Genomic DNA, 14,213 nt, shown 5'->3' on the forward strand with positions numbered 1-14,213 from the left:
GTGGACCCACCTGAACAGAGTCTGAAAGTTTTGCTTTAACCAATGGAAAATGGGCAAATAATGACTCGGTCAGTGTTGCTCCGTAAACAGAATTGGGTAATTTAAAACCTGCAAGTCTGGAGAACAATCTGGGTGGGAGAGAATGTTGCAGCCACCCTGAGATTTTCCAGGAAGGTCATGGGAGGAACGCCGCGGTGAAGCTAATTTTGTAGGCATGGCTGGGGTGCCCAGGCTACGCTTGCTCATCGCTCGGCCGCAGTCTCTCCTAGCCTCTTCTTCCCGTTCTTGATCTGCTTGATCCAAGTGACATGTCGCGACTTGAACCATAATGGAGAGATTGGTGCATCAGTTAAACCCAAATCACGAGTTACTTCAAAGACAAACTGAGCGAATGGATAATTTCCCCCTTTTCTTTTACTCTAGGGCAAATGCAGGGCCCCCAATCCATTCAGGGGTCCTAGCATGGTGCATCGGGGGCTGAGTCACTTCCTGCATGGAATGGTCACTGTACAAGTTGTGTAGAGGGAAGACAGTGTGTATCTGCCATATACTGAGTGATCCATTAAAGCAAATGGATGCCTATTTTTCACGCAGAATGTACCCAGCTCTTTCTTCCCTCCAGCTCAGCACTTGGCTTCCGTTTCCATCAAACCATCCAAGTGTTTGTATATTCACTTTTGCGGATCGGGGCCAAAGCATGGGGAGCAGCTTGTGGCCTCAGGAAGTTGGAGCAGGTGTGTACCTGCCCAGTTTAAATTAAGAGTACACAAAGGAGCACACGGAAAGCCTGGTGCAAATGACAGGATCGCTGCTCTGTTTCTTGGAGGATGTGATACTAATGACAGACCTTTTGGCGCTGATTTATTCTCATGCTACTCTCGTGCAGCATAATGCCAGTTCTGTGAATAACTGGAGAACCATCCTAAAGTTAGTTCCCCTTGATTTATTCCTTGAACAGAAATGATTGAAGCTCAGAGGATGGAGGCTTTGCAATGATTGGGAAAGATGCGGTCTCTGATGGGACGTGAAGTGTGTAATTTATTTTTCAGTACGAAACTTTCCCCAGATACTTATCTGGCTCTGAACATGGAACTCAAGTAGGTCCTCATCTGGGCCCCACGCGGCCATTTGAAGGCTCTTGTTGACACCGTTGAATTACAGTGCATGCTCAAAATTCAGCCAAAGGCCCCTGCGTACAGCGAGAGCTCAGGGAAACCTTGCCTGACCTTGAGCTTGTTGGATGGCTTGGACTGCATCTCACACACTCTGCAGCCAGAGTGACCAATGGTCATTCTGGCTGGGGATGATAGCAGTTGTAGTGCAAGGGTGTGGTGCAGAGGTTAGAGTGTTGGACTTGGGGGGACAAGGTTTCAAGGCCTCAGTCTGCCATGAAGAATATAGAACTGTTTAGGGGAAGTACTACCAGATCCAAGCCATCATCAGCAACACCAAGGAAGGTATTGTAGAAAAGAAGTCTCCCTTCAGAAGATGGTAGCCCTGCCCAAATCTTGATCATAAACTTGCAAACCTGTGATTCTAGCAGACAATAAGAGCTGCAAACCAGTGTTTTGAGGAGCATATTGCTACCAACATCAATCAATGAAGAATTCTTGCATATATCAGAAGCAGCTAGGAATTAGAGTTAAAGGAGTACTAAAGGAGATCTCTGAGAAGCTGCTGGGGCTGAACAGATGCTTTCAGGAAGAGAAAACATCTTGAGAGCAACAGACGAAGCTCTCAACCTAGCAAGGTGTAGAAGTTTCATGTGTCAAGCCAGATCACTGCTCTTTTAAAATCCATTCCACTCTTCCTTGGAGGAGTGAGATTTCAGCAAGCATCGGGGTACTTAGACTGGGCTAAAGCCTTTCAGCTGGTCAAAAAGTCTTGGAGCTCTCCGTGGTGCTGAAGGACTTGTTGAGCTGCCTTCTGCATTGTCCTGGATGTTTCTGGCTCTGTGTTCTGTTCCCGGACGAAGCTCCTGCTGCTCAGGTGCCACGCATTTCTAGCCAGATAGCAAACAGCAGCTGTGCGATTCCCATTCTGTTCTGGGATGGGCCGCTGGCTTGAAAGGCTCCCCTCTTTCAAGTTAGCCTTGGCTGGTGAATCTGGACTTGAACCCATTGCCATATGGACGAAAGCTTTGCTTCTTCTCTTCATTGCAAAGCCATCTGCTGCTCTCCTCACACTCATCTGCTTGTGGCTTGTTTTCTTTTATGGCAACACTCACCAAAACTGCTCTGTTTATCTGATTTTGGAACCCAGGCATCCATCCATCCATCATTAGGACATGCCAGCTCCCAGAGCCCATGGAAAGAAACTCAGAATAAAATTCTGGGACCAGGAGGGGTTTCCTCTTGTACAAGACCACTGTTATAAATGATACCTCACCTTTGGACTTGGGGATTGGGGTCGGGGAGATGGGTTTGCATTTTAATTCAAACTGACTCAATCCAGGAACTGGAATGCAGCAATGTTTGGGAGTTGCACCTCTCCAAATTCTGCAATGCAGTTCTTTGTTCAAAAAAGAAAAAGAAACAAAACATATACCAGGGTAAATAGCAAGCAAAAATGCACATATTAATAGAAATTGCTTGCAAAATTGCACACAGATTTTGGTACATGTGAATATGCACGCAGAAATGTGCATAAATGTTTGTGCGGACTTAGTAATAAATTTGCAAGGGATTTTGGAGCTGATTCGTGCTGCAAAAAATGGGGATGTTATAGGAAATGGGACAGCGGGTTCTTCTTTCTCTACTGGGGACCTTGCCAAATGCAAGCACTCTAGACCTGGAGATAGCGATGACGTGCTAGACATGAAGAACACAAACGGTGGTGAACCCCCATGGAGCTTCTTCCTGCTAGGAAGTACAGTCACTGCAACAATTATTTCTGAGTGGAAGACCCTGGTGTAAGTATCAGGGTCAGGCCTTTGCTTATGGTGAAGGTCTGTGCGGAGCACTGAGCGATGGAGCAGGCATGGCCCCTTCAGGTCCTGGAATGAACTGAGTGGAGCAGGCTTAGCCTGGTAGCCTTGGTCTAAATTAGGAGATGATTGAACGGGAACAAGCAGCAAGCCTGTGAAAGACTGGTCTTTGTATTTGCAGTTATTCCCCATGCTGTAGTATTAGCAGTCCGGGAACTTAAGCAAATGTTGTTTTCACATTCCTCTGATTAGGAGCAATGCTCAGAGCGCTACCTGGCTCTCTTGGGCCAGGTATGGGAAAGCCTGTGGGCAGCTTGATTCACATTCACTTGCGACTCCTGGGCTGCTCTTGATGACGGACGGATGCCGTTGAGGTATTTGGCAGTAGTACATTCTGCTTCTGTCGAAGCACTGCTTGCCTTCTGGAATGCAGAATTGTGTCTGCTCCTTTTCAGTGCAGCCTGTAATACTGTAGTATTCTGTATCTAATCCTGTAGATGGGGGATACCGGCTGGGGATGCTGGGAGTCCTAGCACAGCACACCCGGAGGGCACCATGTTGGGAAAGGATTAGTAGGGTAAGATAAAAGTGCATTTTAATGGCATTGGTTCTTGCTGCTGTGCTATTTTTCTCCCTCCTTTTGCTGTTCTGGTGTGGATGGGAGGAGAGTTCAGCCGGGTGCTTGTAATGTCACTTCTGCAAATATTTTTCCCTGCAGGCTGGAGAACTTGTTAAGATGGCCTTGGGTTCATTTGGGGGGCAGAAAAAGCAACCCAAACACCCCAAGGGCTGCCTGACAAAGGGGCATGAGGGATAGGAGGGGGACATATTGCCTTACATCTGGAAGCAGCCAAATAAGTTTTCTGGTCACCCAAGTTCCTTGTGCGTCAAAAGATTGGTATGTACTCCGGTTGTTGCTTAATGCTTGATTAGGTTTCTTCTCGACTGTGGCTGATGAGGGTGGGCTGGCCCTCTTCAAGAAAATATTGAGGGCCCAAAGAGATGATGAATGGACGAGCTGTGGAGCTTCTGTGCTAGAAGTAGCCAGCTGTGAAAGGAGATGATGGAAGAATCCGCGCCCCGCGAGTAGCAAGGCTATTCCCTACGGGAAGGGAACCTTTGCAAGATCCAGTGCCAGAGTGGCAGCATTTGTCCTGCTGTCACCAGAAGACACGTCGGGAGCAGTCTGGCGACGCTGCCAGTTTTGTAAATATTTTTCTGTTAGCAGAAATGTTGTGGAGATGGAGTGTTCCACTCCCAGTGTTGTGTAGCTTTAGACAAAGGCGCTGCATCTTTCATCTTCTCACTGACAAAACGAAGGGATAATTTGACTCCTTGCTCTGTGTCAAGCAGATCTCTCCCTTTCACTCCCCTCTCCCCCCGCATCCTTCCTCCTTTTATAAAAGTACACAAATGGGCATATAGCCAATACATAAATGCATAAAATTAAGCAGGTGCCTGTGCACGAATTTGCCCTCACATCTTATGGCTACCCCCATGGGACCATTTATTGCCTGGCACCAAAACTGCAGTTGGCACTGAAATGGAGAGGACATTAGCCGCTGGCATCCCTTGTGTCCTAAGTAGGATGCTAAGACTATACATCTTCACGTAAGCTTCCCCATAATGCAGGAAAGGCTACGAATTGATCACAGCTGCTCATTCTTGCTGGAAACTTTCCATTTGGCTTACTGGAAAGCCGGATTTTCAAGGCCACACGCTAGAAGAAATGTCTGTTCCGGTGCTCAAAAGCACACGAGGCGCTTGCCATAATGGGCAGTCATTTGTCACACGGTGTGGCTTCTTTTCTTTCCCGGCTTCAGTGAGCCAACTGCTGGCCACTGTCCGTCACCTGTTTCAGGGCAGTGGCAGGAAAAGTCACTGAGCAGTGAAAAGAGAGGAGAAAGGCATTTTTCAGATTAGGGTTTGAGTTGATAAAATCCAGGTCCTTGTGAATTTCCAGGAGACTTGCGACAAGCCTGGAAGGGGCAGACCCAGCGACCAGTCAGCAAGAACACACTCAGTGATGCCTCTGTGTTCAGTGTAATCTACACAGATTCTGTCTGCAGGATTGCAGTTCAGGGTAAGCCCCGTGTTATGCCTAGGATTAGTAAAACCCGGGTCCCTGGGCAGACACAGAGGCCTGGAAAAAGCCTCAGCCAGGCAGAAGGAGTGAGCAGTCCACAAGGACAGCCGGAATAATTCTTTAGGTGTGCTATCTGAATCCGGTGGGATTCAGATTCGGGTTAGGGTTTGGTTCAAGTTAGGGTTAGTGTTAGTGAAACCTGTGTTTGCCTGCATTTCCAGAATCCTGGAAATAGGCTCGGTTGGAAAGAAAAGGTGAACGATCAACAAGAATACCCCAAGTGCTGCCCTTGTACATGTTGTTGGAATGCACAGGGATGATGCGATGTGTCCAAGTTTGGGAACTGCTTCAGGTTAGGGCTAGGCTTATGAAAGCTTGGCTTTGTCTGCTTCCCCAGAGGCCTGGAATTAACCTAGATTGGACAGACAAAGTGGCAGGCCTGCAAGGCCATTTTGTGGCTTGCCGCCTGAAAGCATGAGCCTAGATTTGGGAGACAGAATGAGCTGGCAAGTCTAAGATCTACATGGAGCGCGATTTGAGCTTCATGTTACAATTAGAGTTAAGCTTTGGCTTAGACTCACAGTTAATCAAGCATGGGACCCTGTGCGAGTCAAGGGCTCCGGGTCAAGCCTAGAATTGGTAAACAAAGTGAGTAATGAAGCAAGAGACTTTGTTTCCTCTGTATCTGCACAGAGAAGCTTAAATTCCTGTTTAACACACTATCTGGCAACATTTCTCTCTCTCTCTCTCTCTCTCTCTCTCTCTCTCTCTCTCTCACACACACACACACACACACACACACACACACACCCCTCTTTTTTTCTTCCAGTGCTGAGAAAGAAGACAATGATGGCATAGTGTTCTGTAAAATAGCTTTTCCCAAGCTTGTGCCTTCCAGCTGTGTTAGACCCCACCCCAAATGGTCCCCTCTAGATGACCTTGCCCACTGGGCTATTTGGGAGATGCAAGTCTCATGTGTCTGGAGGATGCCAAGTTGGGGAATGCTGTATTAGACTCCGTTGGCTATAATATTGTCGAAAGCTAAGGTAGACAAATAGCCCTGGATACAGAAGCAGAATCAAGACCAGAGTCCAGTGTGGCGAGTGACTTCTCCTCAGCCTTTGCTGGGTCTTGTGGGGTGTGCTCAACAGGTTGTGTTCTGCTTCTGTTTTGCAGATAACGTTTTTCATGCTGCTGTCAGCCGTCTGCGTGATGCTGAACTTGGCCGGTTCCATTCTCTCCTGTCAGAATGCTCAGCTGGTGAACTCCTTGGAAGGGTGTCAGCTGGTGAGTACCGCAACATACATGCTTTAAAATCATCATCAGTTCAATTTTAAACAGATATGACCAAAAAGAGGAACTCCAAGAATCAATGCAGAATTCCAATCTTAAAGGCTGTTTTTAATATTTATTTCCAAACCCTTTTCTTAAGGGTTTAGGCTTATGCCTTGGGTTGACCAAAAAGGGGAATTGGATTCATCAGAACTTAAAGGATCTCTTGCATACTTGTGATCTAAAGATCAGGGTTTTGTGGAGTTCTGTCTCTAAGGTAGACTGTGATTTGCACCATTTTAGAACGGTTAATACAGTTGGCAGAAATAAGTAATCCGAATGGGATGGTGTAATGTGGTGTCCTGCAACTGCAGGGGGTTGAACTCAATGGCCTGCATGGCCCCTTCCAACCCTACTGTTCTATGATTCTAAGTACCTTCCAGCCATGTGGTTCTAGCACGATCTCTGCAGAATGAGGCAGTTGAATGTTCACTCTCTTGGTGGATTCCCAAGGAGAAGAATTCCTCTTGTTCCTCATTATGCCCTTATGCATTAATTGCGAGTACCCTGGGGGCTTCCTAGGGAAGCCTGTGTGTGTGTGCCATTACTCAGCCAATAGGAGCAGAGCACGTGATGATGCATGTGTTGCTAGGGAAATGTGGGTAGTTGAGATCAGCCATCCGTATGGCTGTCCTTTCATGGGACTCTATAGCTGTTCTTCACCATCAAAGATAAACTGCAATTCCCAGGTCCAGACATCACAAGAAGCCATGGTGAAGCATGGGAACCTTGCAACAGGCCATGGCATCCCTCCAGGGTTTCAGGAAGCCCAGCGTACCGTGCTGAAATGCTGGGTTCTGATGACTGGGTTCATGATAGACCAACAGGGGTAAAAAATTACCAGGATTTCTTGTGCTGTGCCAACCTGGCCAGTAAGTACAAGTATCGAAGTTCATTTTCCGGGCCAAGCTATTACAAATTTCAGCAACTTCCCTGGCGGCAAGGGCATCAAGTGTAGCTGCAAGCTAAATTTCACATTTTGATGTGAATAGCCCTCCAGTGCCAAGGCTGCAGGCTTTGGGGAGTTCAGATGAGTTTATTGCCCAACTTTGAAATGGAACCTTTGTTTAATTGGAAAGGGAATGGTGAGGAAGTGAACTCTTTATCATTCCCATGGCAAATGAGTTCCTCAGTCATGGGTGAAAACATGCAAAAGCTTTAAAAGATGTAACAAACATGATTACAGTTTAATCAGGGGTCTTCTTGGTCTTTAAATTTAATGAGGTGTATAAATCGGTAAGATGATAGCATCGGAAATGCAGTTCAACAGGGGAAAATTTGAGGAGAAGAAACGCTGGGGAAATTGCAACATAAATCAAGCTGATTGTGTTAGGGGTTCTTTTCTCATCCCAAAGTGGTAAAAATTACTTTTGGAGGATAGTTTTATTGATTCAGGCTTAAATATGGCAACTCTAAATATAATTAATACCTTCTTGTAGTCACAAAAGAGAAATTAGGATTATTAAGCCCTAGGAAATGTTAGTCCATTTGTGCTGTGAAATCTGGTTATACCTTACTCTTTTTCCCTATTTATACTTTTAATTAAATGTTGACTCTCTTATAGCACTTCTCTCTTCCACTGGTCTGTTTTCCTTTGTGGCAAGTTAGATATTTGTTCTCCTGCAGAGCAGTGGCTGGCCAAGAAGGGGACTTTATGAGGCTCAGTTAGATGCATGTCATTCATTAATGGCAATCAGGCTCCATCTTTTAGGACCTTCCAATGGCGTGAATGCATCTGGCATTAATCTGAAACTGGAGACAGAAGCTCAGCATAATATGCCTCTCCACATTTCATATTTCAATCAGGCAATTTGTGCACAGCTCTGTGCGTGCCTCCCTTTAAAACTGGATCCAAGATATAAAGGGAAATGTTCCCCTCTCCGTACTTATATGCAACTTTGCAAAGGTGATAATTTAAAGCTTGCTTGATCCCCAATGCTTCAGAAAAATTTGTAAAAATGTCAAAGTAGCCAGCTAAAATCAAGCAAAGGTGACAAATATTGTTAGCCACTTAGAGAGTCCTGCCAGGGTTCTGAGCAGCATATAAATTTGAAAATAAATGAATACAATAAAGGTGGCACATTCCAAATGAGTGAGTCAGTGAGACGTTCAGAAATATTTCATTTTATTTCTGCTGCTCTTAGAATGCACCACTTTGGGGCATGCAGCTGGGAAAGGACGAGATTCTAGGTGCTTCAAACAAAAAGAGATTATGAAGAGTGCAAAAGGATCTCTTCCAACTGGGCAAATGGGCACCAAAATTGCAAATGTAGTTCAATGTAAGGAAGTGGTATGTCTGGGAGCAAAACAACCCCGAGTTAACTTTTACTCCGATGGGATCTCAGCTGGCGGTGACTGACCAACTAAGATATTTTGGAGTAGGCATCTTGATGAAAATGTCAACCCGCTGCCCAGCTACTGTGAAAAAAGACAGCTTCCACGTCGGGCGTATTTAGGGATGGAATTGAAAACAAAACTTCAAATGATTCTGCACTCTTTGTACAATGTGGACCGCACAGTGTGTTGCCACACCTATGAAAGGGCATTGTAGAGTTGCAAAAAGGGCAGCGAAGGGCAAATCGAAGGATCCAGGACACTGGCAGAAGTCTCTGTGAGAAAAGGATGCCCCGTCCGGGATTGCTTTGCCTAGAGAAAGGGCAAGGGCAGGCAGGCATAATGGAGGTGCACAAAGGCATTGGTCCCCCCCCCCCTTCCACGGGGCCAGAACGCCAGGGGGCCAGGATGCCAGCAGCCACAAAGCTGCTGGGTGGATATTTAGGATGCAGGGAATGAAGCATGGGATGCACTTCCACAAGGCGGCCCCCAACCTGGGTGGCTTTGCAAGGGAACTGGGCGAATTCCTGGAAGGCGGGCGACCAGTGGCGAGAGAGCCAGGCGCTCCCAGTGTTGGAGGCAGTTGTTGGGGAGCATGGGCCGGGCCTGTGGCGACACTCGTGTTTTGCTTGTGCCCTTTCCACGGGAGCATTTCGTTGGCTGCAGCAGGGTCAAAATGCTGTATGAGACGAACTCTTCTGCAGCTCTTCTGGTACAGGCCAGAAAGAGTCGCACAGTTTCCAGAGGCTTCCAAGTCATGGTCATTCTGCTCTTGCCGATCTTCGTGTTCGTATGTTGAATCACACCGGAGGTCCTTTTCAGACCGAGACACCTGCCTCTGTCAAGGTGCGAGATATTGGTGCTCTCTGTATGCCACACAATTTGGTGTTGGAAGCAGGTATATTTCTCTCCCTGCATCTTTTCTTTCTGTCAACCCTGCCTCCTTGTTAATTAACCGGGCAGATGGGCAGTGCTTGTAAATGCAACGCCATTTCATTCTCTGCTTAAACACCGAAATAGAATTTTGCTCAAGAAAAAAATGACCTGCTTAAAGAACGGTGGAAGGATCCAAATTTGCAAAGAAGGATGCGTGGTGGACTCTCATTGATCAGGGGGCCCAGAGACCTTGGGCTTGCATATCTGGATATCCCAGGGCCATGGTTTGGGCTGTATGACAGCAGCCTTTCCCAGTTGAGACCTTCCATATGTGTTGGATGACACTTTCCATCCTGGCTAGTGGCACGCTAGCTGAGGATCATGGGCCCTGCAGTTCTCCCAAGCTTGGGAAGGGCTTCCCAAACAACATAGCTTACTTGAATGGAACGGCACTGGAGCTTGGCTACTGGGAATTGGAGGCACCACCTCCTGGGCATCATCACCCTGATGGGCCGTGCCAGATTCTACAGATTTGCAGAGGTGGGTGGAGAGAGCCTTTGGGAAGCAGTTTGGGTGGGAGAGGAGAGCTGAGTCCTTCACTGCTTCTCCACAGTTGGTCTTCTCCTGGTGGGGGCTGCTTTTGATTGCAGGGGCCCTCTTGGAGAAAATGGCTGGGGATAAGAGGAGACTCCGAGGGGATCTGTTGGCGACAAGCAGGTGTGTGAGGGGGTGTCACACGGAGGTGGGAAGAGACCTGTTCTCCCCTGCAGAGGAAGGCAGGACGCGCTCCAACGGAGCAAAGCTCAGGGAGCCAAGGCTCCGTTTAGGTGCCAGGAAGGACTTCCTGACAATGAGGACCCTGAGGGTGTGGAATGGGCTCCCACGAGGGGTCGTTGAGGCCCCATTGGTGCGAGTGTTCAAGGATAAGCTGGACATGCACATGGTGGGCATGTCATGAGCGGAGCCGGCTGGTGCCGGAGGTCAGACTAGATGGCCTGGGAGGCCCCTTCTGACTCGCTCTGTGGGCAGGGGAAACATCCAGCTTGCCCAGCACAGGTAATTAACCTTTCTCTTGCTATTGCCATGCCAATGAAAATTATCTGCAATTAACCCCAGCAGAGCCGTTTCCATTTACTGCAGCTATTCCCAAATGCTCTGTTTTAATCAACAGCCGCCAATCACCCAGCCTTTGAAAAGCCCCAGTCCTTTAAAAGAAGATGTCCAGGTTTGTGGCCACCACACTGTATGGCAGAAGTAAATTATAGTGCTATTTCCGATACAGATTTACGTGTCTTAAGGCAAGGATAGCTAAAGGACGCCTCTTCCCAGACCAATCTGCCCATCAGAATTAGTCATCAGCTAAGGGTTGCAGTGAATCTGTTCTGCTCACATTCCGTGGTTTGTCTTTCATGGTTTTCAGTTTTTATTCTGTCACCTGATGGAATATCACATTTTTCTCTGCTCCCTAAAGCATATTTCCAAAAGTGTGCAGATTCCCCCACCAAAGTACATTTCCAGTGTTATGTTTTGTCCTGTGTTTTTATATTTTTCAGTGGCTAAATTTGTGTAGAATTCTGGGAAAAAGCCTTAACAATTCTAGAATTCTACAAAAATTATTCCATAAACCCGAGCAAGCTAATTTGCTATAGAATTTGCAACTTGGATTCACAGAAATCCAAACTCATTTGAATCCCCACACAGGACTGGGTTTTTTTTCCAGTGGTCACAACTTTCCCAAAGTCTCTGCCTTTAATGTGTTTTAAGTGGACGTCCGAGGCAGTTTTATCCTGCCAAGCTTTTGATGGATTTTAAACAGTTCTTCATCCATTCCACACCAATTTGCAGGTACCGGTTTCAACATATGCAGGCTACCACAGAATGCAATATATTAGTTTTAAGCCACTGGGGAAATGAGCATTCTGGAGAAGGGCGAAAACCTTTCTCCCTTCACACCCCTCGTGATTTCATAAAGTGCCGTCAAGTCGCTTTCCCACATCTGCAGAACATCTTTTGCATGTCTTGACAATCAAACTGCTGCCACGCCGTGTCAGTCAATCTTGTGGAACAAACGGTGATGGTTTATTCCTGCCTGCCAGTTCAACAGGATCCTCTGTGCTGCTAATGATATATATTTCTTATTGGCTTTGCAGAGTGATTCTAAGAAAGACAGCACTTGAGCTGCCTTATTAAAGAATATTTTCTTCGTGTTGGCGCTTCAGCTCACAGGTGTGATTTCTGCAAACATAACAACTAGAAACCCCACTTAAATGGGCTCTGTGGCTTGTTAATACCTGTTTTCATGAGCGCTGAATGGCAAGCTATAAATAAGTAGTCATTTTTCTCCTTGCAAGCTCTGGCAAGATCAGTCCGAAGCACCCATGCAAGGTTGAGAGCATACTAGTACATTTTTCCCAAAAAAAAGGTCAGTGCCCTCTCTTTACCTCCTCAGAACAGTGAAATCCCATGTGGTTGCCATGTCCTTACCTTCAAAACCATTCTGCGGCTCTGCTTCTCCATCCCTCCGCTCTTATATCCCCAAGAGCCTGATCTCTCCTCCACCAGGTTCACCACTGTCCATGGCCATAAGCTCTCCCGCAACACTGCCCTAAGTTTTCCTGATTTTCCTTTGCTGGCCTCTGCTTAGAACTGAAGACTGGTGTGGTCTTAGCTCTCTGACATCCTTCAAAACACCCTTCAAAGCCTTCACAACGCTGCGGACCCCAAACTTTCTTCCCTGTTGTTGTACCTATAACTCATCACCTGTAGCTGAAACAATTGCACGTTTTCTCCCTCTGGACTTGCACCCTCCCCGTTCCGGTCTGTTCCGTTCCTTTCCTTGTGTCTCATCTCCTCTTGTTTTGAAGAGCAGCGTCCCAAGGGTACTGACCTGTCCTCGTGTCCTTTGCAAAAGGCCAACACGCAGCTGGTAGTAGAGAATCATATTATAATAAAAAGAGTAACGACAAGAACAACAACAGTGAACTATTACCTTTTTATTAAATACACCCTGGAGAGTTTTCGGCTGAACTTGCTTTAGTTCTTTGGGAGTTAAATAAGGACAGAGAAAGAGAAATGCTTCTGTGAAGCTTGTACAGCAAAGATGCAGGGAGAAACGAGCCATCCTATCCTGCTCCGGAACCCATCTCAAGATTGTCACATTAAAAAACATCAAGGAATTAGCATAGATAAAGGCCATTTTCATTAAAACGGGTACGAGGTGGGAATGTTGCATTAGAGTTGGGTATTTATATAAACAGCATCTCCATACACACATACAAATTCAGTCTCAGCATAAATACGCAACAAAAGAAGAGAGTTCGGAGGTCCATATGCTGGTAGGAGATAAAACTCAGCTGCGTCACCACGAGCCGTCTCACTGTGCACACAATTATGCTCTCACTAAAGGTTTCGGGGTACATGACTGACAGGGGAAAGGCATGGGGAAGGCTGTGATCTTTGCCTGTCTGTGAAGAAAAGCCTAGCATTTATCTGCTGGGAGGAAGATTCAGAATATATTTCTTCGGCATCTCTGAAGGCTGCGTCTGCACATTTCGGAAATCAGAGACACAAACAGAGAAAGTATGTAGAGCGGGCACACACCTCTGGATGGCTCAGTGTATCAAACTGCCACTGGTCTTTTCGGAGCCCCTAACCCAATATTATAAACCGGAGGATCTGTTGAATGGCACGTGGTTGGAATAAATGCTGTCCTCTTTTGCTTTGTCTCTCCTGCCCTCAGCTCACAGTTCACCTCACCCCTTTGATACTTGAGAACTTTTCCATAGCTGCTGCGTGCAAAAATCAGGGTTTGGGGGAATATTAGGCTCGTATTATTTATGAGTCTTTTTGTGTTCCTCGTCTCATCTAAATTTTTGTCTGAAATTATTTCCATCTCTCTCTCTCTCCCCACCATCTCTGATTTATGAGCAGCTCAGTGGGAGAAGATGAGCCCAGCCAAATTAATTTGCAAATGAGTTTTAGTTTACTGTGTGACTTAATCTTCAAATTATGTTTTTCCCTTTATTCTGTGAAGGATGGACATTCTGGGCAAGTTAATATCCCTTTGACAGTCGACATGATTCATTCCTTTGATACCACACATTAAAGGTCGTTCTTGGAGCAATTGACTTTCAATTTCCAAGATAACATGGCAATAGTGATGAATAATATCTATTTCTTCGACACATTCAAGTTGTAGCCATAGAGTTTTGTCCTCTTTATCATTGCAGTGTGTGTGTGTGTGTGTGTGTGTGGAGAGGACATTTCAGAATCTGTGTTGTTTGATATGAATAGTTTAATACTATCCTGTTAGGAGGTCCGCTCACATCCATTTTGGCTTTTATGTGTCTGTTACAAACCACAAAGTCCATTTGTGCTTTGCTGGCCATCCCGCTGTCATCAAAGAATCCAAGACATGAAAGAAACTTCCCAAATATTTTCTTAGATTTTTTCCTTTCCCTTTCTCATCTCTTTTGTTTGCCATGCCTTTTAAGTTATGAAGGATGACTTCTTAAAATCTGCACCTCAAAATGTTGTTGTTTTCCAGTGGTAAAATCAATTTCCTGGCTGTGGAGAGGCAGAACTGAGCTTCTTTGGTGGGGTTTGGTTCAACTGATGAAGTGCTCTGCTTCCTGTGTCTAAATCATTCTCGTCGTATGT

General features: G+C 46.2%; 1 protein-coding gene across 5 annotated transcripts in view; it reads left to right on the forward strand.

The window, feature by feature from the left end:
• FAM189A1 (family with sequence similarity 189 member A1) overlaps nt 1-14,213 on the forward strand; it is a 157,609-nt gene that overhangs the window by 98,409 nt on the left and 44,987 nt on the right. For 4 of the 5 annotated variants that reach the window (XM_044438689.1, XM_044438694.1, XM_044438692.1 and 1 more), the window contains one exon: nt 6,189-6,299. In XM_044438689.1, the coding sequence (XP_044294624.1) occupies nt 6,201-6,299 (99 nt within the window). In that variant the 5' untranslated portion in view covers nt 6,189-6,200. Of the gene's footprint in view, nt 1-6,188; nt 6,300-14,213 lie in introns of those variants that run through there. The other variant, XM_044438693.1, reaches the window with a different exon arrangement.

The sequence above is a fragment of the Varanus komodoensis genome, unplaced genomic scaffold (genome assembly GCF_004798865.1).
Source record: "Varanus komodoensis strain SLA01 unplaced genomic scaffold, ASM479886v1 scaffold33, whole genome shotgun sequence".
NCBI classification, from domain to species: domain Eukaryota; kingdom Metazoa; phylum Chordata; class Lepidosauria; order Squamata; family Varanidae; genus Varanus; species Varanus komodoensis.